Here is a 27,938-nt window from a genome sequence, read left to right as displayed (position 1 = left end):
GAGGGACCAGTGTCTTTGCAGACACCTCAGACTGTCTTTACTTCCTGAACAGAAGTTGAGAAGATAAGCAAGGGCCTCACAGACATACAGTGAAAATCCTAAATCCCTATAGCTGACTGAAGGATCTCTCAGGGTGTGTCTACACCTCACTAATGAAGATTTGGGGCCATTTAGCCTGGAGAAGAGAAGGCTTTGGGGACACCTCAGAGCCCTCTCCAGAGCCTAAAGGGTCTCCCAGAGAGCTGGAGAGGGGCTTGGGACAAGGACCTGGAGTGACAGGACACGGGGGAAAGGCCTTAAGCTGAAGGAGGGCAGGGTTAGATGAGATTGGGAAGGAATTCTTCCATGTGAGGGACTTGGGCAGGCCCTGGCACAGGTTCCCAGAGCAGCTGTGGCTGCCCCTGGACCCCTGAAGTGTCCAAGGCCAGGCTGGACACTGGGGCTTGGAGCAGCCTGGGACAGTGCAAGGTGTCCCTGCCCATGGGATAAACTTTAAGGTTCCTTCCATTCAGATTTTCACTCCATTTTTTATGTGGCTGTCTCCTTTCCTTTCAAACAGTTGGAGCTATTTGAAAATAAATTACCAAATATTTCTTCTTTTGCCTTTGCAAAGCAGAGCACAGTAGGAACTGGATGCCTATTTTAAGAGACAATGTGTTCTCCCAGTATCTTTCCACCACACACCAGTCAACAATTATGGCTAACTCAATGGTTACACCATTCCATGACTATCTGTCTAAATATTCCTCAGACAGTGAGTTCAAGGAAACTACAGATTTGTAATGTCAGCAGAACTCAGAGAACTCGGTGTCCCAGGTGAATTTGTCATTTTGAAGCTCAGCAGACCCATCCCACACCCCCCGGACACTCGGAGCGACCTGGGGATGCAGGAAAAGGCTCTGCTGGCACACACAGGACTTGTGGTAATGTACCCTTAACTCCCTTCTCCTCTCTGGATCACCAGCTTCCCTGCAGCTTCTGCAGAACTGAGCCTCAGGATCATGTTTCAGGATGTAATTAGCCTTACAAAGAGAAAAAATGAAGGGAAAGTGCTTCAGTCGTTTTACTTTCCATGCATAAGCTACAACTTGCAATAAAATCATTGCTGTAAATGGACAAAAGAAACTTTCCATGCTAAAACTTCAACAAAAAGGCTTGCTGCTTAGAGATGACAGGCTTTAAGTGCAGGAGGGGATTAGGAAAACATGAATTGAAAAAAAAAGTTCTAATTTTAATAAATGCTTTTATGTTAAGGCTACATCTGCCAAAGTGGATTAGATCTTATTATTTTATATAAATCTACATTAAAGTCATGCCACCTGGAAACTAAACTTCTAAATACATAAACCAGCACCGAATAAAACACACATTTTTTGTTTCTTTTGCAAACACTCCATTTCCTTGTTCCTTATGTGACTGTAAGCCCTGGAAAAGGATTTCCAGCTGTGCCTTGTCAGCCTCGGGACCAGAGGCATTGTGCTGCTCCTCATTTGCCCGAGCGAGGTTCCAGCGCTCCCAGCACCAGCACGAGCTGAGGCTCTGCACACAGAACTCAGCCCTGGCTCCCCAGGGGAAGAAGCTATTCCAGACTTAACTAAGGAATCAGCTCACATGTTTCAACAATCCCTACAGTTTCTCTCTTTGTTTTAAAGATATCACTGAGATTTTGTTTCATTTGCAACGGGAGACTAAATGACAGCAAGCAGAATCTGCTGTTAGGTTAGATTACAAGGTAAAATGTTTTACATTTTAAATTACTGCTTAAAGCATGGTGTTGAATGGCTTAAACTTCATGTTAACTTTGCAAATATGTAATATTTGAAATGAAATAATGTGGGCTGTATTTAGCAATACTGAACAGAAATGCCTTTCTAGATAAAGTGTGCAATACCCGTTGTGCTGCTTTTTGTTCTGTCTGAATGTTTGCCACGCACATCCAACTGAAACTAACAGAAAGTGCAACTGGTCTGGCTGCTGGGGATAAATGTAACTCATTTCTGTGCAATGCATTTAAAAAAGAGTGAGTGAAAAATCTTGGTAAAGCACTTTAACCCCTGTGTGTCAGGAGAAATCACACTGACATCTTAGAAATGTGTTTGAATTTTGACAGAAAGGATGAAGATAGATTATTGAATAAATTTTGATACTCTGGCATTTCTAAAGGGTCTCTCCTTTAAAAATTAACTATTTCTGTTAACATAATAAGAAACTGAGAGGTACTGAAGGTAAAGGTACAAATTACTGAAGACATTACAAAGTAAAAGTAAATGCTTGCACGTACTGTTCCTGATCTAAATATTTATGGGTGAAATGAAAAAAGGTACATCAATGCAGCCATGTTGACTCTATCTGGCAACACAAACAGTTAATAATTTCATTACACTGGCTAGCTATAATTTTATTTTACTATGCAATGATTTATAATAAAATTCATCAATTGAATAGGCTGAATTTTCCCCAAATTAAAAGCTGGCTGGCCCTACACAAAATACAGAGATAATCTGAGGATCCCAGACATGGGCAGGAAAGGCCCAAAGCACCCAAGACCTTTCACAATTTGGGCCTTAAAATGTGAGGCAGCACCTATTAACTAAGCCAAGGAAAGGAACTCAGTAGCCCAGTGTTTTGCATGCAAAGAACATCATTTGGTTGAAAATAGCAATATTAAGCTTTCAGTGCTGAAGAGTTAAATTGGTGTAAAAAATTAGCACATAAACTCACATAGATGAACAGGATTAGTTTATAAAGACATTTTTTGGGGGGGGTGGGGGGTGTGTGGTGTGTTTTCTGTTGTTTTGTTTCTGATTTTTAAAAAATTGTATTTATAAAGTACTTTATGAAACCAAGTTTCACTTTATAATAATTTTCTTTACTATAGAATTTTATTCTAAGTTCCTAGCAAAGTATCTTTTACTATACATCAATATCTGTACAGTTAATGTAATATAATTCACTCTATATTGTTCCTGACTTTTAAAAAGAAATGGAGAATGGAAAAGTATTTCAGTCATGCCATTGTGTGCCTCTGGTCACAGGAAGAAATGGTTAAATGCTAAAGAAGCCCAAGTGCAATGTAGCAGCATTGTAGCTGCACAGCTCTGGTGTTATTATGGAGTATCCCAGAAAAATGGAACCATAATTAAGATGTCAGAAACTTGAGAGAATGAACACACATGGCCAGGCCTTTCCTTTGTACATCCAGTTTTCCCTGAAGGCTCTCAGTGTGTTTCAGCCCAGCCTGTGGAACAGAAGTTTCCTGGGTAATTTTACAGCCACTCATTACCACGCAAGGCAGACACCAAAGGCTTTGGCTCATTCCTCCTGAGGCACTCAGAAATGAGCACCTTCTCAACAAGATCAGGCATTTTCAGTGCATAGGGCAAGCTTCTGCATCTATCTGAGATGTTAACTAACAGTAATTGCTGTAAATAAAAAGCCATAGAGTTCATACAACATTTTGGAATAAGTGATTTCTGAGGGGCAGAAAGCAACAAACTAAAGTTTGGATTCATTTCAAAACCTGCCATTCCAGGAGATGCTGTGAGGATTTGTGTGAGACACTTGCATCTCAAATTCCCTTCATATAGAAATAAAAATATTATCTTCAAGTCCTGCAAATTAATATCTAAATTTGCAATAGCATTTAAGTTTAAAATAGTTGAGCACGGAAACGACAATATTAAAAAGAAGTAAAATGCATACTCTTAAGCTGATTTATGGGCAACTTTCCATTTTAAAACATGAGAATAAAAAAATAGATGGGAATTATGATGTGGAAAGCATGGAAAACATGCAATCAATCACATGCCTTATATTAAAGAACAGTTAGACAACTTGTACCAAAAATGTGACCTGTTCTATAAATCAGAAAATACCAAGATGAACAAGCTTTTGAACAAAATCTAATTCAGGCAAAACCACAGTTCAAGTTCCTGAAATAATACTGTCCAATATTTATACAATATAATTATAATAAGATTAACTCCAAAGTGAAAGATGACATGCAAAGACAGACTGATGAACATTAGAAAAAGCATTTTTTAATCCCCTCAGAACGTCCTCAGAGAAAAACCATGGCCATGCTCTAAGCCTTGTCTTGGTCACAAAGCCCAAGAGCTCCAAGTCCTTCACTAATTCTCACTCTCCCAAGAACACAAATGTCTCCTGTCTCTGCTGCCTCAGTTAAAACAGGCCACAGGACAGCAGCATCTCCTTTTTGAAGGAATTATGCAACACAGCTCTGACAGATCATTAATGACCCTGGATGTACGGGCTCTTATTTCCACACTGGTACAGCAATCCACTGCTGGATTTCCTTCCTTGTGTGTGCTCCTGAATCCTGACTGCTCTGTTTTGGAATGCCACCTATTGGTGACAGTAAATGTAATTTTTCTGTCACAAGCATAAGAAGGCTCAATGATTTTGAACTTTTTAATAAGTAAATGCAGGTCGACCATTCTAGAGCCTACAGTTCAAAAAAACTTCCACTGGAAAAGCAGTTGTGGGATGTCACAAATAGCACAAACTTCCTGAAGGTGTCCTCTGCAGAACCAAGCAGATCCTGTTAGAGAAGAGGATGGCCAGAGATGGATGGAAAAGCAACATCTCTTCATTTACAGTGAAAAAAACCCTTGCACAGAAATGCCAACCCAAAAGCATTTGGGGCAGCACATCACGAATGAATTGGGCATATTTCTGTTACTATTCCATTCCCGCACTCAGAAATTACAACACTCTGGAAGAAATAATAAAAAGGAAGACACACTTAACAGAACTCTCAGGAAGTCCCTTGCTGGGAGCAGCAACAATTACTGAACAGCCAATGCCACTGGCACTGCAAATGTGAACACCTCTTCGAGTGTGACCCCAACACAAACCAGCACCTGTTTGATGGTGACTGCTGAGAATCACTACAGTCAGCCTGGTCACTGGAGCTCTCAGAGGGCAATTTCTTTCCAAGGGGAACCTTGGTTATACTGACCTGCCATTTCTTAGTTCACCTGCCTTGAAAAGTGCTGTGTGTGACTGACATGGTCCTAAAAGCTCTGCAGGTCCTTGATTTCCCTCTTTTTTCCCATTCCAGGGCACTCTGTGGGACCCATAGACGATGCAGGCACCATCCCTGCTCTGTTATTTCCTGCTCCTCTGGCTGTGCAGGGATCTGTGCCCAGCTGAAGGCGGCACTGGCAGGAGGCAGAGGAGGAGGATGCCCCCCTGGGCAGGGCACAGGAGGACCAGGGCAGCTGGGCTGGAGCCCCCGGGGCCCAGGATCCCGCTCATCACCATCGATGACAGCGTCATGGGCGTCTTTGACTCCCTGGTGGGGCTGGGGCAACACGAGAGCACCTACAGCGTCCTACCAGGTGAGAACACAGCCCCTCTGCTCCTTGGGGGCTGACTTCTCATTTCAGACAGATCAACTCATTGAAGCTTTATTTTAGCTCTACTTCCACACATTCCTGCTGCCTTCTGCAGTGATTTTGTGGTTGGTGTTTATGAGGCTTTTTATCAAACCCTGCTTTGCCAGGTAACAGCAATATTTCCTTCAAGTTTTCTGTGTTATTTTTTTGATCTTAACGAACAAGAAATTTGTTGGGGTATTTTCATAACTTCCAATGTGTTTCAAACTTGTGTTCCAAGTTTGAAGGCCATTTTGAAGAATTTATTGCTCAATATATCACCTAAGTCAATTAGCATTTCACTGAGGCCTCAATAGCAGTAACAATAGTGTTAATTAAAATAGATTCAAGCTTTTATTTTTACTTTATGAGTTGCATTTTTGAAAAGCAAATTGCACATGCAAACCTTCAGGAATATTTCTTGATTTTATAAATAACTTAATAACACTTGGTAGTGGCTGCAATATGGAAGTTACACTATAAATGAGAACCTTATGATAGAAAAGTGAGTTAAAAGAGAAAAAAATCCTACTCATTCAAAACAAGACCACTCTTATGCTCCATCTCTATTGACAACCCACATTTATTTAATAGAAGTTCAGTAGCATGATTTATATAAAACACTTGCCTTTTTGGTGATCCAGAGGTTTTCACCCCTGTAGTAATATGTATTTTATGGATACAGATATTTCCATTCCTCCATCAGGAGATCACACACTAAGTAAAATCTTCATATGCAGTTTAATGAATTTTATGGGGAAAAAAATCAAACCAGAATGCCCTGATTCCCATATTCTATATATAAAAATAATAATAATCTATTTTTATAAGCAAAAACTTAAGCCTTTCAGTGAGTCACACAACAGACATGACCACTGGGTTAAGAGGTCTCAAATGGCCAAACAAATCAGCCACATTTTCTCCACAATTACTGTTTGTTGTGAGTCCTTACTTCAGAAAGGCTGAACCATTTAAATCAAGTATTTGAAAGTAAGGGGTTTGAATAGGAAAACGAGCAAAACTCTAGACTTTGGCATTTTCAGTGTGTATTACAACATTATACATATTACTAATGTCAAACATCTAATTTAAAAATATTTTTAAAATTAAACAGAGGAAAATACCATGTAAGTAGCATACACTTCATGTAAGATATTCCAGGGTTTCTGTCAGGACCATCAGTCATGCTGAAATAATGCACAGCTCTTCCCCCTCCCTGCCCCACTTGTTTCTTTCTATCTGGACTTGCATCCAAAAGCTGAGCTAAAACCACTGAACTCATTTTATTTGGAACTCCATGCTGAATTTACACCATATTTCCAAAGGTTAAAAGTCCTATGCTCATCTGCCAAATACTGGAACCACAAGCTATTTTTTAGTTTAGCTTTTAAAGTTCAAAATTTTTTCAAGTTAATGTCAGATTTGGAAAAAACAGAGCCTATTAAATAATAGACCACTATTATTAATCATGCTTCAGAATAGAAGAAAATGCAATCCAAACATTAATTTCCATTCTCTTAGCTACTTGTTTTGCTCTTAGTAGACTAAAAAAAAAACCAAACCCACCCAAATATACATATATATGCAGGATGAAAATTAGCAGCTAAATGGAGGTTTAACAGTAACCAGACATATCTAATTCCTCCAGATCAGAGCCATGTGAACATTTAAATTAAATCAAGCAGTTGGCCACAACAGGAGGCAATTTGCAGTTGTCCATTAGGTAGAGCAGAGTAGGATGTTCACTGCTCTGATCCCTCTCACCCCCCACTTCTCCCTGCTCACACCACCAAGCTGAAGTGACTCAGTGGTCAGGAAATGTGAGGAGCATCTCAGCACAGCCTGTGTCTCACAGGGGTTCTGGGAATCCCAGCAGTGCCAGACAGCAGCTCTGCAATGCACCCAAAGGGTAAAACCTTTGTCTGAGCACACCCTGCTCCTGCCTTTTATGCAACTCTAATGCACACAGGAAAAGAGAGGATCATTTGTTAAAGAAGCCTGCAGAGGCCAAGCCTGATAACTCAGATCTTTATGCTTATTCAGACAAGATTTGCTCTGACTTCTGATACACTCTGGTAGCTAAAACAAAAGAAAGAATTTTAGGAAGCACGGAAGAATTTCCTTCTCAGGCCAGATTATGCTCTTCTGGAACAGTTATTGTTTTATTGTTTAACATGAGAAAGTGCAGGATTCTTTTTGTGTTTCTTTTGGAGGTTATTTAAAAGAAGTATTATGGTGTACTGGCAAGCACATAAACCCCAAAGTCAGGATAGAGCAAACAGCTGGATTGCAGATACCTGGGTGGAATGACAAGGGACTTAGAGCCAACTAACACTTGGCCTGGGCTAATTCCTCTCCTCCTCCAGTTGACATGGCTGGAGTTGCTTAGAGCACAACTTTATGCAGCTGAAATGAGGCAGAGATATCCCAGACCTTTGAAAAAACAAGATGTGACTACTCAAAACTTTAATTTCTTGCTTTTTCCATAGTAAGAGAAATTTAAATCAAAGCATTTTTTACAATATATGGAATATAGAGGATCAACCAAACTGGAAGATTCTGATAATTAATTGTTATCGTAGAAAACAGGTTGATATCCACTGGTCTTTGAGTAGAAGGAAAAAGGAAGAACCTTTGTTATGAAGTAGGACTACCTTGAAAAACTTTGCAAAATGCCACATTTTGAGACAAATATTAATCCCAGAGACATTTCAAACCAAATATTTACAATAGTCTTACAAGGTTATTTAGAGGCGATCCCAGACACCCTTATTAAAACTAAAAACCTAGACATAGAGCAGGGCAGAGTGTGGGAAAACAAACCCTGCAAAGAACCCCTCCAAAGACAATCTGTGCACCACAAGTGAAAGTCTCCTGGCATGCAGATTCAGGTGAGAGAAGATTTTTCCACTGTATTAACTTTCATCTGAAGGAGGAAGTCAAACTGAATAGGAAAAGAGAAAATTTCTTCTTCTTTATATGCAGGGAAGTACAAAGTTAACTTGGAAATGGGTTTTCATCTCAAAACAGCACTTCAGCAATGCATTCTTAGGTTGGTTAGAAAGAGGAAAAGGAAAGTGTGAGGGAGTTCAGTTTCTCAACAAGATTTAGAGGTACACACAAAACCAGGAATATTTGCATGGGATGAAGAATCTCAACCTTGGTTTTCCTTCTCTCAAAAGATCAAAAATAAAAAAGCAATGTTCTAAAGGGCAATGTTTATCCTGGGGGCTGGGTGAGAACTGCCCAGGGAAGATTCTGCTGAGGTGAACTCCACCACTGGAAGGAAAGGAAGACTGGGATTAGTTTTCTTCCAAGTCTCTGTGCTCTCCAGATCACTTGCCTACTGAATATCTCACTAGAGCTTACAAAATTACATTTCTTTTTGAAAATTTCAACTGGTACCCTGGGAAGATCTCAATCTTTTGTAGATATATGTCCAGAAATTTGGGATACAGAGTATTTCATAGCACAAATTGTTCTAGATTACTGCTTTTGTAGCAAAGAGGGTTTTTTTTTTTTTTTTTTTTTCCAGATAAAGCAAGTTATAGGGAAGTGGAGATTTTTGCCATCTCATCAGTCATCCTAGAATGGGCTTTACTTTCACCAAGCCTATGAACTGTCACTATAAACTGAATATTGTTACCCTCTCAGTGCTGCAAAGCCTTAATAAAATTTTCTCATTCAATGTGCAAGATATTAGAAAAGATCTGTAGTGCACAAGACGGGAATAGAAGGAGGTCTGGAAAAAATATTCAAGCTTTCCATAACTGGAGATTACTAATAAGCTGACGAAAATATAGTTATGAAAAGTAAGGAATAATGATAAGATCCTTTGAATAGGGTGTATTTTACATATTTTCAGAATGAGAACAAAATAGTAGTGCTTCCTTCCAAAGTTTTAAATGAGCACTGTTGGTTGACTTGAAGCTGTTTGACTCCCATGTCCCATTTTGTGTTCCCAGGGAAGAAGGGGCAGTGCACAGCTAACGGGATGATCATGTTCGACAAAGCCGTGTGGTCTCCCCAGCCCTGCGTCACCTGCCTGTGCTCCCAGGGACAGGTGATCTGTGACACAGCCATGTGCCACCCTCTGACATGTCCCCAGACCGTCATTCCCGCAGGAGAGTGCTGCCCAGTGTGTTCTGAGACTGGTATGGGACACCACAGATTTTTAAAACCTTACATAAACACTGCATTTAATGATCCCAAGAGTTAGAAGGCACACATTATCCTGAGTTCCATGGTAAAAGCAGCTCTTCAGAGCTTCTACTCAAGCTGACCTTGGTTTCTCTGACACTCTGTTAGATGATTTTGATGCAGCATTTAAAGAAAAGATGATGCTAAGTATGCAGTAGTAAAGATAATTGTATTTCTTTTTTTACTTCCCCCCAACCTTTACAGAACTTTGTAAATGCATGAAGAAATAACATCTATTTATATTTTCTATCCCACTTCCATTTACAAAGGATCAATCAATAACTACTAGTCATTATTAGACATACAGAGTGGTAAATCTTTGTTAGGAGTGCAAAACCATGCAGCAATTTGATGTAAATCAAGAGAAGACAGTCAATTCACAAGAGAAACCCCAGAACTACAGTCTTGGTATTCCACAATAACTTAAATAAAACTGGCACCTTTAAAAAGAAAAGGAATGGAGGAGATAAACATGAGATGTGATCTCCTTCCTTTCCTTCCCACACTCCCATTATTTTTATATCTTCAAAGTACTGAACTCCATCTTCTCCTACTGTAAGAAATATTTGTCCTTGTGTGTATATGCATGTGACACTCTGAGATGAGACATCATAGGAATTCATTGTAGAACTGTAAAAGTCATGTTGACTGAGACATTTGAACTCCTTTTATTAGAATTGTCCTATTATGGAAGTAAAAACTGCATTTTGGTAATGGAGTTAATGCATTTCCCTGGTGAGATCCCCACCTGCAGCCAGCTCCTCCCCTGACAATCCCTTTTGGAGGAGAACAAGCCTTGACCTTTGTGAATTTTTTCCAAACTAGCTCCCACTTCCAGACACATTATTTTTCCTCTTTAGACACCTACATCAACACAAACCCCATAATTAATAGTAAGTCAAAAGGGAAGATAATGAAAGCTATATTAATTTTTCCACCTTTTTGTCTGGCATTCTCCAGAACTGTGGCTGTGTACAAACTCTTCTGTATGACTGCCTCCATAATTTCTCAGTCAAGTGTCTCTTTTCTCAAGCAGTAATTTAAGACCACATTTTTATTCTTTGAATCGTATTCTAAGAGGAATAATCTATAGTCATAATTTTTTACAGTATGTGGGAAACAGTGCTCACTAATATTTTAGTTTCATCACCTCTTTTGAGTTGTTTTGTTGTTTTTTCCCCTCATCAGCCTCCTCACTGGACTCCAGTATAATTTCACTGGATGACATCAGTGAGTTGTCCGGTGACTCCCCAGAGCCCAAGGACCTTGACACCACCAGTGTTCTGCCATCAGCACAAACTCACATGGAGAAGGATGAGCTCCTTCCAACACAAGTGATAGAGGTCAGAGATAAGGAGGGTCACAAGAAAGGGGAGAAGAAAAGAAAAAGGAAAGGCAAAAAGAATCGCCGGAGGCACAAAGGGCGGCACAGAGGGAAGCTGCCTGTCCCCAGAACAGGAGCTGCAGGAGATGGGCACTATGACAGTGATGAAGATGATGGTGCCTTCACAATTCCATCTCATTTCCCAATTCCTGTTCCACCCAGAGAAGCTCCTCCTTTGCCATCTGGATGTTCCACCTCGGACACCACAGTAAGCTGCATTAATGCCAAACTTACACAAATACCTCCCATCTCAGATCCAGACCTAACGAGTTTAGACCTTACAGGTAATTAATGGATCTAATTTGCATGACTTTTCTAACATCATCCACCCTCAAATGCAGTCAACAGCACTGTTAATGCTTTGTCATTCCTTAATATAGAAAAGTTTTAGAACTAATTTTACAGCTATGCCTTTAAAACAAGAAATGAAAAACATTAGATTGGCATGCCAGTGTTTAAATACTAAGATGAATACATCTACACAAAATTACTGTCCATAATGCTATTTTTGTGATATATTTTCTAGATGCAATATTACACATCTCAGGTGCAGACTGTATTTCATTACTGAAACTTTTTTCTTGCCTTCTGTCCCAGGAAATAGCATCACTACTATCTCAGATGAAGCATTCAATGGGATACCTAATTTGGAATGGATTGATTTGAGTAAAAATAACATTACCTCTCCTGGCATAGGTCCCAAAGCATTCAAAGTAAGAAAGCCTAACTCCTCTGCTACCCTCTCAGTAACTGCTGCTTAAAATAATGTCTTTTGCTTTTCAGTTTATGGATCTAAACCACTTTGTACCTTGCATAAGTAAGCATTGTATAATTCAATAGCTACTTTGAGAAATCTCTCACCATAATCAAGAATGAAGATATGATAATTTTTCATCCCAATCTTTTAAGCTGGCTTAAGCATAATAACCCTGAGTTACTGAAAGCTGCTGTCCTTCTGCCTGAGGAAATTTGCTGACCTACAGAAAAGGATCAGTTTGCTCACAGATCAAGAGGATAAGCACGTTATTTCTAAATGCATGTACTTTGAAGTCCTAAATACTGCCCAGTGTAGTGAGGCAGTTCTTCCACAATTCACAGAGAGCAGCAGGAATGCAAACAATGATCCTGGGGAACGGCAGCAGGGCTGTGGGGAAGCTCTTACACATGACATTGACTGGCACTTTTGTTAATATTTAGCAGAAAGTAGCCTATTAATTAGACTGACAGAAAAAAAAGGGTAGTTTTTAATTCAAAACACTGGATACTACTGCACTGCTGCTGAAAAACCTCACAGAGTGTGTGTTTAAGAAAATCTTAACTCAATATTTATCTGCATATATTGCACCTTGATAATAGAAATGCTCTTCCTCCCTGTGATAAGATCTTGAAAAAGCTGAAACGTTTGTATTTGGATGGAAATATGCTGGTACTTATTCCCTCTGAATTGCCATCAACTTTGGAAGAAATAAAAATAAATGACAACCAACTTCATGCCATTGATGAAGACGGCTTAAAAGGTATTTTAAAATAAGTGAATATCAATCCTATGAAAAGTCAAAAATAAAATTGAAAAGTTGAATGTTGAACCTGGTTTGACATAGAAAAATAATTGCTAGCTCTAAAGTGCCATGTCTTTAAAAGGCAGCAGAATCTGAAAGACTTGCATGACAGAGTATTTTAAAATTACATTTCCCTTATGCAACCGCTCCTCTCCCTAAGCAGTTTATATTTCAGGTCACTGAGTGGAGGTGAATTTGAAGCATATTGAAGACACCAACTATCCCCACCTTTAACCTGATGGCCTTATGTGTGGTGGAACCATTTTAGTTATTTTTAAATTGCATGGAAGTGAACAGAATTTGATGTCCATGAAAAATAAAGGAGAATATAACTGGAGTCAACCATGATCATTTGAAGCCAGTTTAAACACAGGCTGATAGAAAAAAGAGAAAGAAAAAGGAAAGGGTACCAGCCATGTCAGAATTTGATGGACTTTTTTGCTTCCTTTCCTCTCCTGCCAAAAGGGTCCCATCTAAACTGGATCAGTTGCTGCCCTTTCCATTTGGACTGGGAGAGGAAAATGTAAATAAAGCTGTGGTCAATCTCTAAAGCTCTACAAACCTATGAACAAGTCCAAGATTATGAGATAATAAAAACAGTCAATTTTTATTCTTCATTGCTGTGAACTGGTCTGGGTACAGTTTAAGACTGTTAAGTTATCAATGTGTATTTTAACAAGATATAAGATGGCATTAATTAACTGAAATGAAACTTTTTCTCCTTAGATTTAAAGAATTTGGTCACTCTGGAATTAGAAGGAAATAAACTTAGTGAAGCAAATGTCAGTCCTTTGGCCTTTTATCCTTTGAAAAGTCTCTCTTACTTGCGACTGGGAAGAAATAAATTTAGAATTATACCACAAGGTCTTCCTGCAACTCTTGAGGTAAAAAAAAAAAAAAACCCAAAACAACAAAAATAAATACTAACAACAGCACCCCCCCAAATAAACACCCAGAGAGATGCAATTCCTTCTGTTTGCCCTTTCAAAGCAATATGTATTCTCACAAATGAGAAAACAAAACACTTGCTTTGAAAAATTGTGTTTCTGAAGGTCCCACTCCAGCTACAAACTGACTCTGGTTCAGATGCAGAATTAACATAGACCAGGGAGTACAGGGGCCAGGTAATTGCTTCACTTGGAATTTGCAATGGGAAAACTCAGCCTGTTCTATCTCACAAATTTTCTTCCCAAATGCACTTACAGGAGTTATATCTTGAACATAATCAAATTGAAGAAGTGTCAGAAATTTGCTTTAACCATACCAGAAACATCAACATCATTGGGCTAAAGCATAACAAATTAGAAGAGCACAGGATAGCACCTTTGGCTTGGATAAACCAAGAGTAAGTACCAGACATTTAAAATACATTTATTTCATTTTTCTCTGTTTTTAGTGAGTCAAATAATCAAATAAACATCTGCACTTCCTTGCTTTTAACTTAGAGTTGTAATTATGCTTTGATTTGTTTTCCTTTGCTAATTTTTCTAAATTTCCTTTGCCTAATTGTATAATCTTGAAGATACTCAGTCAGCTGTCAAATAAAAATATCTTCTACCTCAAATCTGTACCATATTAATATGAAAGTCAATATTTTTTCTGACCACTCAAAGATGAACACTAATTATAAATAATACTATATACAATTATATGGTAATTTAGTATTGATACATAATTATCTCACAGGTAATTTTTAAATAATTGAATACTATCCTAGCCTTATTTCCCATTGGATTAAAAATTATAAAAGACAGTAAGATGAAGGGAAGATCGTGCAGCTGCATTGTCTAAGAGCAGAATATAAGGCAGAGTGAGCAATGAGAATGTAAGTAGTAGAAGATGACAGTGCCTTTGATTTTCCTGCTAAATAATTTGCCAAGCTGAGCAGGGTAGCTGGCCATCACTGGCAGCTGCAGCCCTATCCCCTGATTCCTGAACTTGTGAATTCCTTAAGCTGAAAACAACCACGCTGTTACTACTGACAGCATCTCTCATGCTTGGAAGTGAAGCACAGGAGACTGATTCATTCCTACAACTCCATTTCAAATGGGCTTCAGAACAAAGCTTAAAGCTCCCTGTTAATGGGATAATGGCTGAAATCCCAAGGTTATTCCAGTTCTTCAGTGTAACTCATTACTGCAGCAATCCCAAATTAGTCCCTTGGGATTCCCCTGTTCCCCCCCAGGTGTCCCATCCTCATTACTGGAGATCAACAAAATCCTTGTGCTTGATTGGTAATTCTCGACTTAATTATTTCTATTCCCAGAGTAATTATGCATGACCATGTTCCATAAAACACATTCTGCTCCACTATCAGGAATTTCCCTTGGAAATTCCATTCCCTGGTAATGCCATGAAGCAGAGCCTTGCACAGAGCACAGCACTGCCAGGCCAGGAGCTCAGAGGGGTTTCAGCCTTTTTTTCTTTTCTCCTTTCATGCAGGAACTTGGAGTCAATCGATCTCTCTTATAACAAGTTGTATCATGTTCCCTCCTACCTGCCAAAATCTTTACTCCATCTGGTACTTGTAGGAAATCAGATTGAAAGAATTCCAGGCTATGTGTTTGGCCACATGAGACCTGGGCTGGAGTATCTCTACCTGTCCTTTAACAAACTCACTGATGATGGCATTGACCCAGTGTCATTTTTTGGAGCTTACCACTCCCTGAGGGAGCTCTTTTTGGATCACAACGAATTGAAGGCTGTACCCTTTGGGATTGATGAAATGAGAAAACTACGTTTTCTAAGACTGAACAATAATAAAATAAGGTAATTTCCAAGCTCTTTTTTACATTAATGACATTAAAATAAATAAGAAATGCTTTGCTTTAGGAATTTGTTATTTTTAAGTAGGTATTTGTTAAAAAAATCTGAAGGAGGAGCTGAATGCTGAGTTTTCTTCTGTAATATTTCTTAATATGATAGAAGTGAGATTTCCCCCTTCTTCACAGTTACTGAAAATGCTGATCACCAGCAATCACCTGATTTTCTGCCTCTGGAGCAGAGCTCAAAGTGATAACAAAATAATGGGAGGAGTCAGCAGCTGGAGTCACCTGGTGAGCAGGTTCCACCAGCCCCAGCTGTGGAGCCACATGTTCAATCCAGGCTCTCTGTGCTGTTTTGTAAAGCAAAGGAATGATAAAGAGAGAATTCCCACGTGTCAGACAAAGTTTTCATTCAGCAACACGTGGCAATACTTTCCTCAGGAAAACTCAGTATTTGATATAAATGAGAGAACAATGCAGAGAGAATGTTCAAAAGAATGGCTTTTGAAAGGCCTTGGTAAATGAGTAATTGAGAAAATTTAATGTACTGATAAGTTAACATTTTCAAATCCCTAAATAGACAGCAACTCTAAAATAAATGATGAAGTTAAGAGTTGCCTGCAATGATTAGAACATGAACAGAACATGATTAGAACATGAACAGAACATGATTAGAACATGAACAGAACATGATTAGAACATGAACAGAACATGATTCCTGCCCTGTGTCACAGGACAGTGCCCCCAGAACGCATCTGCAGGACTCAGAGCCACCACGAGGACGAGCATGACCACAGTGAGGAGGAGCATGAAGATTCCCACCTGGAACACGTTCACCTTGAAAACAACTACATCAACACAAGGCAGCTCTCCCCACATTCATTTTCATGCATAAGATCCTATTGCAGTGTTGTTCTTAAACCACAGAAGACCAAATAAACCCCCAATTCTGCATTGCAACCCCCATCTCTAGAAATGCAGTTTTATTTATTCTCTCTACTCACTGGTTTGTTTATTTCTGATTTAAACCCTTCCAACCATAAATATGATGCTGTATATTATCTACTGAAGTAAGGTACCAGTGTATTTCTTCATATTGTTTCATTATAAAACCACCAAATGTAAAAATTGAAGCTTAAGATTATGACATCTATTTTTATTTCTATTAACACTATTCTGCTTAAACACAACAGATCAAACTGTGCCCCCAGGCACACCCTCTATAAGATCAGATTTTAGGATTTAAGAATATAACTAAACCCTCAGCTTGATCCTATCTTATTTGATAAACTGCATTTAAAACATTTTGAGTGGCAGCATCAACTGTAAAAATTGTACATACAAGATAAAAATCCTTGAGCTATGAACATTCTAGCAATGCAGGAATCAAATTTCTTAAAACACACACAGAGGACTGGATTTTCTACCAAACATTTTGCAGTGTTAAGCTCTCTTCCAAGTGAAATTTTAAGAAAAAAAGTTAAATTATTTGTTTTAGATGACCCTAAAAACTTCCTGTATTCAAACACAGATTCTGATGACCTAGAGGAATGAACAATTCATTTATATCTGGATGCTTTTTTTTAATCAAACAAAGAATATTTTAATTTTTTAAAATTATTTTTAAAGTCACAGTAATAGGTTCCATTCATTTGTACCATTGTTAGTTTATTAGATTTTTATACTCTACAGGATATGTAGTCTTATAATAAATTTAAGCAAAACACCACATATTGCTGCAAGTATTTTCATTCAAGTAGAGTTCTTCCCTTATCAAACATTGACTCCTAAGACCCAAAAGAAATTCTCCCCTGGATTTGCATGGGATAACACCATTAAAATAGAGATTAATCATGATTTATTGAGACCATTAACATATTTTTATCTCCAAGGTGTGCTTTTTCACTATTAAGATACCATAAAAGCGAATTTTATGCAAGTGATGTGACTAAGATTACTCCTGTGGGGGTTTAGTACAATGAGTATCAAGCTTGCCTGACATCTCTCTGTGGAAGTTGTTCCTATGAGAAGCCCTCAGCAGTGGAACGTGACCTAAAGTGAAGTTACAACACCACAGTAAAGCCCCAGTAGTGAGGCAGAGAATGAAGGAAAAATGTTCTCAAAATGGAGCACAACAGTAGCAGAGGCAGGAGACCAAGCAGGAGAAAGAAGCCAAGGGATGAAGGACACAACAAAGGGGTGGGTGCTCACTTCAGAAACACACAGCAATTCAACTTGCACAACATATCCCTATGTCAGATGGAAGCTGCTCAAATCCACTCTTCAAAATTACCAATTATATTGGAAGTGGAATGGGCTTTACTACAAAACTCATCACTTCTAAACAGTGATGAGTGTGAAAGAATTTTATAAACCAAGTAAATGGAATTGTCACCATTTCACAGCTTGTGACTCTAGGACACAGTGACCTGAGAATTCTTGCTCAAGAAAAACATGGGAACAAGTTTGAAATCTTTGGCCACCAGTATGATAAAAATATGCAAGGACAGCTCAATATAAAATCACTGTTGTTAGTTTATTATCTAAAATATATTTGAGCAAATAATTAATTTTTGTAGGCTTACATTGGAAATTAATATACTTTGAGAAGGCCATTGGATTTGAGAGTGGAATAATAGTTTTGCTAAGTGTTGTCAGACTCAGAAGTCTTATGAAATAGTATATATAAATAAAAATAAATATAAATATAAACACTGGGAGAGGTTTCATGGCGAGTCCCTGATGAGAATGGCTTTGAGGGAGATCCTGCTAAGCCAATCCAGTAACATTTCTGCTAGGCAATGGGATCTGGGAGATGCTCAGCAGCATTCTCATTTCTCCTGTTCTCCACACACAGATGCAGCTGACTTCTATTCACAGATAAATTCAAGAGTGAACCAGCTGCAACTTTCTAAGACTGCAGAGATGTCCCACCAGAATTTTAAAAACATTTCAGAGAGGAAACTGCTTATAGTACAGCAAAACCCTGAATATGACATTTTCAGTAATCCAGCCAAAGACAAATGCAAGGTAAACAGATCTGAATACAAGGTGTGAATGTTCAAACTACAAGAGGGAAAGATATTTTACAGTCAGTAAGAGACCAGAATAGGAGGGGTTAGGATTCAATAGCCATAGCAATTCCAGAACCACAGTGCTTTGTGGCAAAGGAGGATTTTTGGGGAGTTAGAATCTCTGTTAGATTTCTAAGTTCTGACTTGCATTCTCAGCTCAAGTATCCCACATCAGAATTTTGACAAGACTTGCTAAATCTCATTATAAATTGAAATGGATTAGAAGACATCCTGTGGTTGCTACCAAATTAATACAAAAGGTATAGAAGACATTGTTTTTACTGAGTAAATGATGATGGAACTTTGAGGATGTGCCTGAGGCAGGGACATGCACTTCTGCTATGATAAAAACTGTGGAGTCTTCAAAAAAAATAATGTTGTTTCCATGGAAGCTTTCTGAATTTGAAGAAACAATTAGAGGCAATGTTTTCTCTAAGCAAGGTAAAAGAGCTTTCTTAGGGAAAAAACTCAATGAAAACCACACGAAAGCCTCAGAAAAATAAAGGCATCAAATACCTCCCAGAATGAGATTTTCATTATTAATGCCCATGTGTTGAGGCTATTAGAATATCTGAGACCCCAAAAATGTTGAGTTCACACTATCTACCCTTCTCCACTTTCCATTTCAATTTAATAGAGATCCCTCCACAACAAAGCTACAAATCACTCAGCTTTGCCCTGAAAAGGAGTTGCTGTGTGACCACTTGCTTTCTATTTGCCCATGACAAAGTGAATTCCACTCAGTTAATTCACTCTTAGAGTAACACTACAGAGAGTGGTTGATGTAATTTCTGAATTTTGATTCTGAAATATCCCTCGTGCTTCCACTGACTGCAAAACCCCTTAGAATGCTAAAAGAAAATGTCTATCAGAACTAGGAAACAGAATATTAACATTTTTCTACTAAAAATTTGTGCTTTTACTGAAAGAAATCAATGAGGTTTAAAGCTCTTTCAAGTCACAGCTTTATAAACAGCTACATCACAGCAAGAAAAAAACCAGTTTATCATCTGTGTCATGTGGTAATACCAGCCTTAACTGGTGAAAACTCTCCTGAGAAAACATTTTCTCATTTAAGCACTATGTTTATATTCCAATGTATACAATTTTCAGACAAGTCTACAGACAGAAAAAAGTAAAATTACGAGTAAATACTACTAAAATAATTTTACACAATATCCCTGGTAACTTTCTGCATGAAGCAGTTTGCAGAGAATCTGCTGACTGTGGGATTGCAGACCAATGCAATTTCTGGTGTTCTGGAAGGTTCCTCAGGAAGCTTCAAAATCTCTCCTCAGTTGGAAGTGTGGCCCCAGGAACCTAAACCAACCAACCAACATCAAAACAACAAAGAACTTAAGGTACCAACATCTGATACAACTTCTACACCACCTCTCCTCGCTGAAGTCATGGATCAGGTTTTGGAAGACCAAACTTCAGGTCAAATCTGTCCTCTAAGGGATCAGAACCACACCATGGCCACCTTGTAGAACATCCCAACCACAGAGGTAAAGCCAACCCTTTGGAAATAGTGAATGTTTTTAAAGAAATTGCCTTTAAAGCTGGTTTTGGCTGCAGGAAGCATTTAAAGGCTTAGTGAACTGTGTAACCAACCCACATCTGGAAGAAGTCCTGCATAACAGTCTCACTGTCTTCTTGTAAAGAGAAAAAGGTACAAACATCCATGCAAAAAGATTTATAACAATATGTTGGACTTGCTCAGCAGACACACATTTCTGTTTCCCAATGAACAAAAGAGATCCCTGCTTTTATTGCATCTTTAGTAACATGACCCCTCTCTTACAGTTAGTTACCATTGAATCCCAAACTCTATTTCAAGGCTTTAATTTTACTTCTCTTGGCACACTGAAGATCATTTTAAATGGGGAAAAAACAGCAGACATGTGAAATAAGAGCTCTGATTTAAAGATGTCAACAACTGCTGTTCAGTCTCAAGGCCCCAAAGTATTGTGGAAAAATGTTGGAACACTTTTTCCATCTAAAAGTAGCGAAGACGTCACTTAAAAACCTCTCAAATGTATTAAACAGATCTCCTTTTCCACATTAAGAAACAATCATATGATCAAAATGAATCTAGCTTTTTATTTTCCCAATAAATTAACATCCTACTCCTTAGTTTTATACCAATTCAGGTACCAAGAAGCTATGTTCAAATGCCTGCAAGTATAATTTGAACAATTTTGTTACAACTGCTATAATGAAATTCGATGGAAATAGAGTGTTTAATGTTCCCAATAACCAGGTTACAAAGTCTCATTACAGATGCAATGTTCCTAGCTAACAGACACCCTGTTCTACGCTAAAATTCCATCAGGAGACACCCATAAAGACACAGCACTGTTCTTTTATTTTCAATTTAAGAAGTGAAGAGAGAACATCAAGCAGAACTCTTCATAAAAATCTTCCATTCTACACGATGCAAGAGTTACTGGGTCACTAAATTACCTTTAAGAACACATTCTGCACCATTGTGTGTCTCAAAGAACTTACAGGCTTGAGTGCTGCATAGGACATTTTGACCACACCAGAAACCAATTAACAATAAATTATCAGCCCTTTTATGATACTGAAATAGTCCAGTTAGTAAAGCAAAAGTAAACCAACAGATTCATTACCTCTATGGCGTCAACTTTTTCACACAGTAAGTGTGCTTCTCTCCACTGGATAATGTTTGATCAGTTTTAAAAGGATCCCAAATATTCTGAGTTGGAAGGGATCCATGGGGATCCTTGATCCAACCCCTGCACAGACACCCCAACAATCCCACCCTGTGCCTGGGAGTGTTGTCCAAACATTGCCCCAAGGCTGCCAGAGCTCCAGGAGTGACCTTTCCCTGGGGAACCTGGGCAGCACCCACCTTCCTGATACCAACCTAAAGCTCCCCAGACACAGCTCCAGCCACTCCCTTGGGAATGGCAGAAAAAAGCCAAACTGCCTCAGGATGAATCTCAAAACTGAATGAAACATCTGTCCCAAAACCACAGCTTTACTTTGCCTCAAGGAAAATGGAAGCAAAGGGAGCCCAGAAACAGCCATGCCTTTCTCAGTAGAAATGCCACTGTTAAAGCTGGAACTGGCCTAGCTGGGCTCTGACCTGGGCCAGGACAGTTCTGCTTATGCATTTCCCATAGAGCCCGGCCTCATCCTTCCTCTGCTGGAAGAATCTGCTGCTGGACAGAATCCTTCACGTTTCCATAAGTATTCCCTCACTTTATCAGCCTGTGAAGAGTTCATAAAGTTTCCCAACACTCAATTTGGTCATTGCTCTGGAGTTCCTTGGAGCAGCACATGACTGCCTCTGCTCTGCAGTCACGTCTGGTAAAAATTCCCACAGTGGGGTGTCCCAAGCTAATACAGGATAATAAGGGCAATAATAATAATAATACAGGATACAAAGGGGAATCTCATTTGAGCAGAGAGACAGATGGGCTGAAGGCTGAAGGCAACTGCACCTCTTGCCAGGGCCCGTTAGCTGAACATTGTTGAATGAGCCCACACAGCTCACATGAACCATCCCATTTCAGCCCCTCACTAAAACCAGCAGCAGAGTTTGAGCTGTATTTCCTATAGGTCTGTCCTTCATTGATGCCTCTCTGTGGGAATCCAGAGGGCTACCCCAAATCAACTGTCCTGGGGACTAAAACCAGCAATTGTTACCTATTTTTATTTGGGAGTTCTATGGGTAATAAGGTTTATTTGGGACATTGACTTCAAAGCTCTGTATTCAGGAACTGCAATTTTTTCAGCTTGGGAAATGCTGTGCATTACAATTAGTTTGAAGACCATATTAATGTCAAGAAAAAGGAACCATGTCTCTTCCCCAGACTTCAGCTCTCTTCATAAACATTTTTTTTTCTGTACAAGAGCATAAATTATGCAGAGCTATTCTAGCTATTAGGAGCAAGGCAGCTGGGGGAAATGCCTGATTATTTATGGTAAGGTCCAAACAACCTTAGGCTGGACTCAAACAATCACCTGGTGTTTGGGAGGTGCAGAGGCTGTGCTATTCACTCTCCCCATCAAGGCAGTGATGTTCCTGCCCAGGGCTCCATGTCCATTCCTGTGGCTTTGCAGCCACACTGGACACAAACATTCCCTGTAGTCTCTACAAGTGAACAAATACTCAAGAGTTGAGAGAATCCCCCCAACAATATCCTTCCAGTCTGCTTGAGCCATCCTGGCTCCATTCAATAAATAGTCTTTTTTTCCCAAGGATTTAAGGATTAAAGTAAATTAAAGCATTCAGAGTTGGATTATTTAAAAGGTTAATCTTAAAAACCATTTACCTTGTAATTTCTTCTCTAATAGTCTGTTATGTAAGGAACTTCCTACAGCCACTGAGTAAACAATTACTGTAGTTTGGTAGAATTTCCATTTCTTTGGTGTTTAATTCTTTGTGCAGGATGTAGATTTCCACACAGTTATTGAATGCAAACTTCTGATTAATTACTTCTGGTTTAGGCTGTTATTTATATTAGTATAACTTTGATAAAGTGAGTTATTCAGACCAGCACATAGCACAGTTTCCTACAATGTACTTTGAAGCATTTCTGATAATTCAGTGAAAAGAACTTTCATTCCAAGTGTGCAGTATTATGAATGTAGACACAGAAATCTGTAGGTTTTCCATGCAATATTACTGAAACAAATCTATGTTTCTCTGTGAGAATTTTCCACATGATAGTAATGCATAAAAGCTGACTTATTTTTTCCACAAGATAGATATTTTTCTCAAAGGAGTAATACTGAACACAGCTGTGGAAATATTAGATCTTCAACAACACTATCAACAACAAAGACAAGAATCTTCTAAGTGAGTTATGTAATGGTATTTTTAAAGGATTAAAAATGAGGAAAAAGGATTAAAACATACTTATTTTTTTCACAGCAATGTCTCCAAACCCCTGGAAGTTGGCTATGCATACCTCTCATCCTCCGGCCTCACAAATTCTGTTCCTAAAAACTGACAGGGAACAGCCCTTGGGAACATTTTGTGGTTCTCAACCCCTTTTCACTGACAGTTCTATATAAACATCTATGGCTTCCCTCTAATGCAGGATGGCTCTGGACTTACTCAGGTTATTCACTTCAAGTCTTCCAGGGAAAACTCCCCTTTCCAGCTCACTTTGGCTCTCATTACAAAGAACTCAGGAAGCAAGACTTTTCCTCTTTCAATTAGACCAATTATTTTTTGGGTCTATATGAAACATTAAAATCCACTTCACTTTCTTGCACATTTCAGCTGAACTATAAACGTTTCATGAAGTATTTCCTTCTGTTTTGGACCTGCCACCCACGGATTTTTTTAGCATTGGCCTAGTTTTAGCATTGGAAACATCAAATAATTACTCTTTCTTGACAACATATGGGTTCAAATTAATCTGCAATGCCTGCATTCCGTATTTATTTTGAAGGCGATTTTGAGAGCCTCTGGTAAAATCTTAAATGACAGAAACAGTGATTAATTCCCATTTTAGCTGAATTTAATTCTTTCTAACCTGAGCAAAGAACATCCTCTGATTTTATGTGAGATATACACCTTATGCATTAATTGGAAAAAACAGAAATTCTAACAACCATGAAGCAAAAGTATAGTCACAGTATGAATTAAATGCTGAGAAATGCCCATGGGAGGGGGTTGGAACTAGATGAGCTTCAAGATGCTTGCAAGCCCAACCATTCTATGATTCTATGAAATTGCCTGTTAAACAAAATATAAGTTATTCATTGGTAAGTTACTTTCTAAAGTCAAGGGTCCTTTGTTCTCCTGTGGAAAACCAAATGGAAATCTTCCTTTGTAGAACACAAGTGTTCAAGAAGAAAATAATACCTTCTATGTTACAAATTGCCCTACAAAAAAGATCTCTTTTTCCATACCACAAGGTAATATGCAATTATGACATATGTTTTCCTTCAATTTACATAAATATTTCCACTGAGTGGTAAAAGAAGCTTCTGTCATCCAGTGGATTTTGGTCTCTGACAAAAAGCAGTGCAAACCCACCCAGGGAACCAAGCTTCTTAACTAACACACTCCTGTATTTGCAAACAAATACCTTTGGAAATAGTGTATAAGGACATCTGACAATCCTTCTCTACTAGTTTCTACATGGTCTTTTGGCTTAATTTACGAGTCTTTATCTTCCTTTTTGTTTTTTTCATTTTTCATTAAAAAAAAAAAATACAGTCATTGGACTTATTTGTGATTTTCCCCTACAGCTGGAAGAGGAAAAAATGAATGCTAAAAATCAACAAAACACTCAGTGGTATAGAAATGATTAAACCAAGTTTAATTGCCTTTTAAAAAATCCCCACTGGAACACAATATAGATTACATATTGCCTACAATTTAAAAGTAGCATAATTATGAGAAAGTAATACTAAAACTGTAGCACCAGCAGCAGTCGTTAGCTAAAAGTAAATCAGACTTTTTCAGAAGGCTCCCGATTTCTTGGGAGTATTTAGAACTAGACCCAACCTTTCAAGACAGATTTACTGCTTTTGTGTTGATGAGAAACAAATGAAGCCCTCCCAGAAAATTCCCACGGATGAAAACACACATCTGAGCACAGGCTGAGTTAATGAATGTGACAGGGAAATCACTTCTTGAATCAGAGTATACCTTCCTTATTATTAGTAATGATACTAATGATCAGTAATGAAAGAAATGATTTCATTTCTACTATTCCAAAGTGAAAAATTGTGTGCTTCAAAACTTGCAAACAAATTGAGTTTGGAGACCTTCCTAGAGACCTTGTTACTCTTTCCATCTACAAAACAGATGTGCTCAAAGTACATGCAAACATTTACAGACCCGGGTTCTTCATTAGACAAAGAAGTGCAAATTGTAGTTAATTACTTACTGTCTCAGGAATGTGATATTCACTGCTTCCACTTCTAGCAGTCAATCACAAACTGAGCCAAAGTCATCTTCTTTTGGGCCTTTGGATTTTTAATTAATATAAATTACTTTTGTTGAGAAGTAAAGTTTGGAAAAACTAATTCCAAATTAAACTATATGCTCTTTTCACTCTAACATGCTTTAAATATTTTTTTTTTCTGGACTAGATGGCCACATTTCTTTTTTTGTAAAACTAACAACTCACAGTCCCCTTGTTAAGCATTGCTTTTATGTTCTAACAATAGGAATCTACCCAAAGGCTGTCTAAGAACATGAAATTATTTACACTCAATGTTGTCCAACCTCTTTGGTAAAACCTAAGGGAAAGTGGGGGATATTCAGCATTTGCAGGTGATCGAGATCTGGGTTTTTTTAAAGGAATGGTTGAACTTTGGCAGAGTAAGTGCTTGATACCCTGTGAGGAAATGCTGTTCTCAGTCCAGCTTGTATTCTGGAACAGAAAATTTTCCTTTAGAACTTATTGTTGGAGTGATTCAGTAGTTTGGCACTGGACACAGACTTTTTGATTTTAACTACTGTTTGATTTTCTGTGAAAGAATGTCTGCTGTTTTCAATGTCTCTAAGGCAGATAAATACCCATATTGCATAAAAATGCCATGTCACGTTATCCACACCTGTGAGCAGCCTCACAAGCACGACTGACAATTGACATATATTGACACCCAAACTAATTTCAAGACCTTCAGTGATCAGACAAAGCAGTTCCTGACCAGTTTGGTACACAAACTTTTCCACAGGACCAAGAAGAAGAGCATCAAGGTGGGAATTAGCCAGGTGGGAGCTTCTGAAATTGGCATTCCCACACTGAGGAATTTGTATTAATCTGTAGCCTGAGACAGAACAAACTTAAGTCATGCTCCAGAGGCAACAGAAACTGTCTGCAAGGGTGAAAAACCCTTCAGGTGATGTTTTGCCTCTCCAGTCACTCCAGGTCAGCACATCCTTACATCCATAAAAGCCATGATGAGCCTGACAACCCCATGGAGGTACAGACATGTACACGTGACTTTCTGGCTCTTTTTGAACACAAGCTCTCAATATTGCAAGTTATGACCCGCCCTGCAATATTGCTGTGTTGCTAACAAACATCAGGGACTGAGGAATTTTACTGCAAAGGAAACTGTACTTTGATGTAGTTTTTAAGTCAGCTGCCAAAAACAAGCTAGAAACTATTAACAAGCAAAAGTTGATCCATGCATGATGATAAAGATTTTAATATGTTTATATATAGATACTGAAGAATCAAACTGAACTACAAGAAGCTGAAGGGCAGATTTTGTATACTCAGCTGGTAAATGGTGTAGTCCAGCCTGAGAGGAGCCAGAATTTAGCTAAAACCAAAATATGTGACCACACCGCACATGGGCCGGTTGTGAGCACGAAATGAATATGTCATGTTATTGAAATGTGATGGGCAGGCTCCAAGGCAGCTTTGTGCAGTTGATGTTAGATTCATCACATTATGTAAACCACATTTATAAACAGTGCTAGAAAATGAAAAAGTACTTGATTTGCTTTAGAATAACAAATGTATACAAGACTGGCTTAAAACAGAGATTGCAATGGAAGCATTAACCACATATGGCAGCATATGTTTGCTCTCTCAGACATATCAAGTAACACAAAACACAGTCATTTTCAAAAAGAAATGAAAGGTAGCAGTTTGTATCACTGGTGAGATAATTTCAAATAGAAAACACCATCCAAATCCTTTTTCATCTGCATATTTCACCATAGTGAGACAGTATTCTGAACCACATATGTGTTGGACATACTTCTATTATTTGCTCAAAAATCAATCCCCATTACTCATAAATGTTACATAAGTATTTTAAGGCAAGACAGAATTCTAATTTTCAACCAATTGTCTGATTGGTGGAAAAGAAATCGCTGAAAAGTTCTGAGCAAACAGTCTGACCTTACATAATCTATTAGTTATTTAAACACAATCTTTCTTTGGAAAACATACCAACATTTCCTTGCAAAGAAAATACCCTCAGACTACTATTTTAAGTATCTCTCTTCACTAAGCCCCCAACAACACGCATTAAAAACCCAGGACATTGAAAATGTGCTGCAAATGTTTAAATGAACAGATTCATAAAGTGGCTTCAGAACCACTGGTTAAGTTTTAAGTACTGCTGTCAAGAGAAACATCTAAAGTTGAGAACTGAGTAGTCAAGAGACCTGAGAAGGTGACTTCTGGGCATTTTATCCTAGACTGCAATTATATTCACACCAAAACACTGCATGCATGTCTTGAGATATTAAACAGTTGCATTACAAGAACAGCATGTGAGCTATATTTATTTCTGCCCTACTAATACTATATCCTGGACAAAACTGATGGATAATCCACTTTAAGGTAAGATTGTTATATTTTTTCCAGACACTACCACTTTGTGTGTCACCTTCATTATGTAATTGGCTATAACAAACTTTATACACAGAGGAATGTGTTCCTACCACCAGAAGCAACTAAGAAGAGAAAATAATAATAAAACCCCTGAGTATTCATCCAAAATTGAGATGTTACTAAACCTCAAAAATACTTTGCTGCAAAACCAGGGTGAGCTGAAATTGCTGATCAGCTGAAATTGCTGATCCAACACTT

At 38.4% G+C, this 27,938-nt stretch overlaps 2 protein-coding genes across 3 annotated transcripts in view; one reads left to right on the top strand and one right to left on the bottom strand.

The window, feature by feature from the left end:
• Nucleotides 1-27,938, bottom strand: part of CENPP (centromere protein P) — a 113,971-nt gene that overhangs the window by 16,599 nt on the left and 69,434 nt on the right. The gene's annotated exons all lie outside the window — the stretch shown is intronic.
• On the top strand, nt 778-17,036 carry ECM2 (extracellular matrix protein 2). Of its 2 annotated transcripts, none has more exons than XM_059856174.1 (10): nt 778-923; nt 5,084-5,363; nt 9,365-9,553; nt 10,788-11,267; nt 11,581-11,696; nt 12,365-12,500; nt 13,269-13,426; nt 13,748-13,887; nt 14,985-15,311; nt 16,042-17,036. In XM_059856174.1, the coding sequence occupies exons 2-10, from the start codon at nt 5,108-5,110 to the stop codon at nt 16,244-16,246; spliced, it is 2,007 nt and encodes a 668-aa protein (XP_059712157.1). In that variant the 5' UTR covers nt 778-923; nt 5,084-5,107; the 3' UTR covers nt 16,247-17,036. The 2 variants fall into 2 exon arrangements, with proteins under 2 accessions (XP_059712157.1, XP_059712156.1); XM_059856173.1 differs by lacking the exon at nt 778-923 and adding an exon at nt 1,446-1,732.

This window comes from Haemorhous mexicanus, chromosome 11, assembly GCF_027477595.1.
Source record: "Haemorhous mexicanus isolate bHaeMex1 chromosome 11, bHaeMex1.pri, whole genome shotgun sequence".
Lineage (NCBI taxonomy): Eukaryota > Metazoa > Chordata > Aves > Passeriformes > Fringillidae > Haemorhous > Haemorhous mexicanus.
This window is presented reverse-complemented; position numbering and strand designations above follow the sequence as displayed.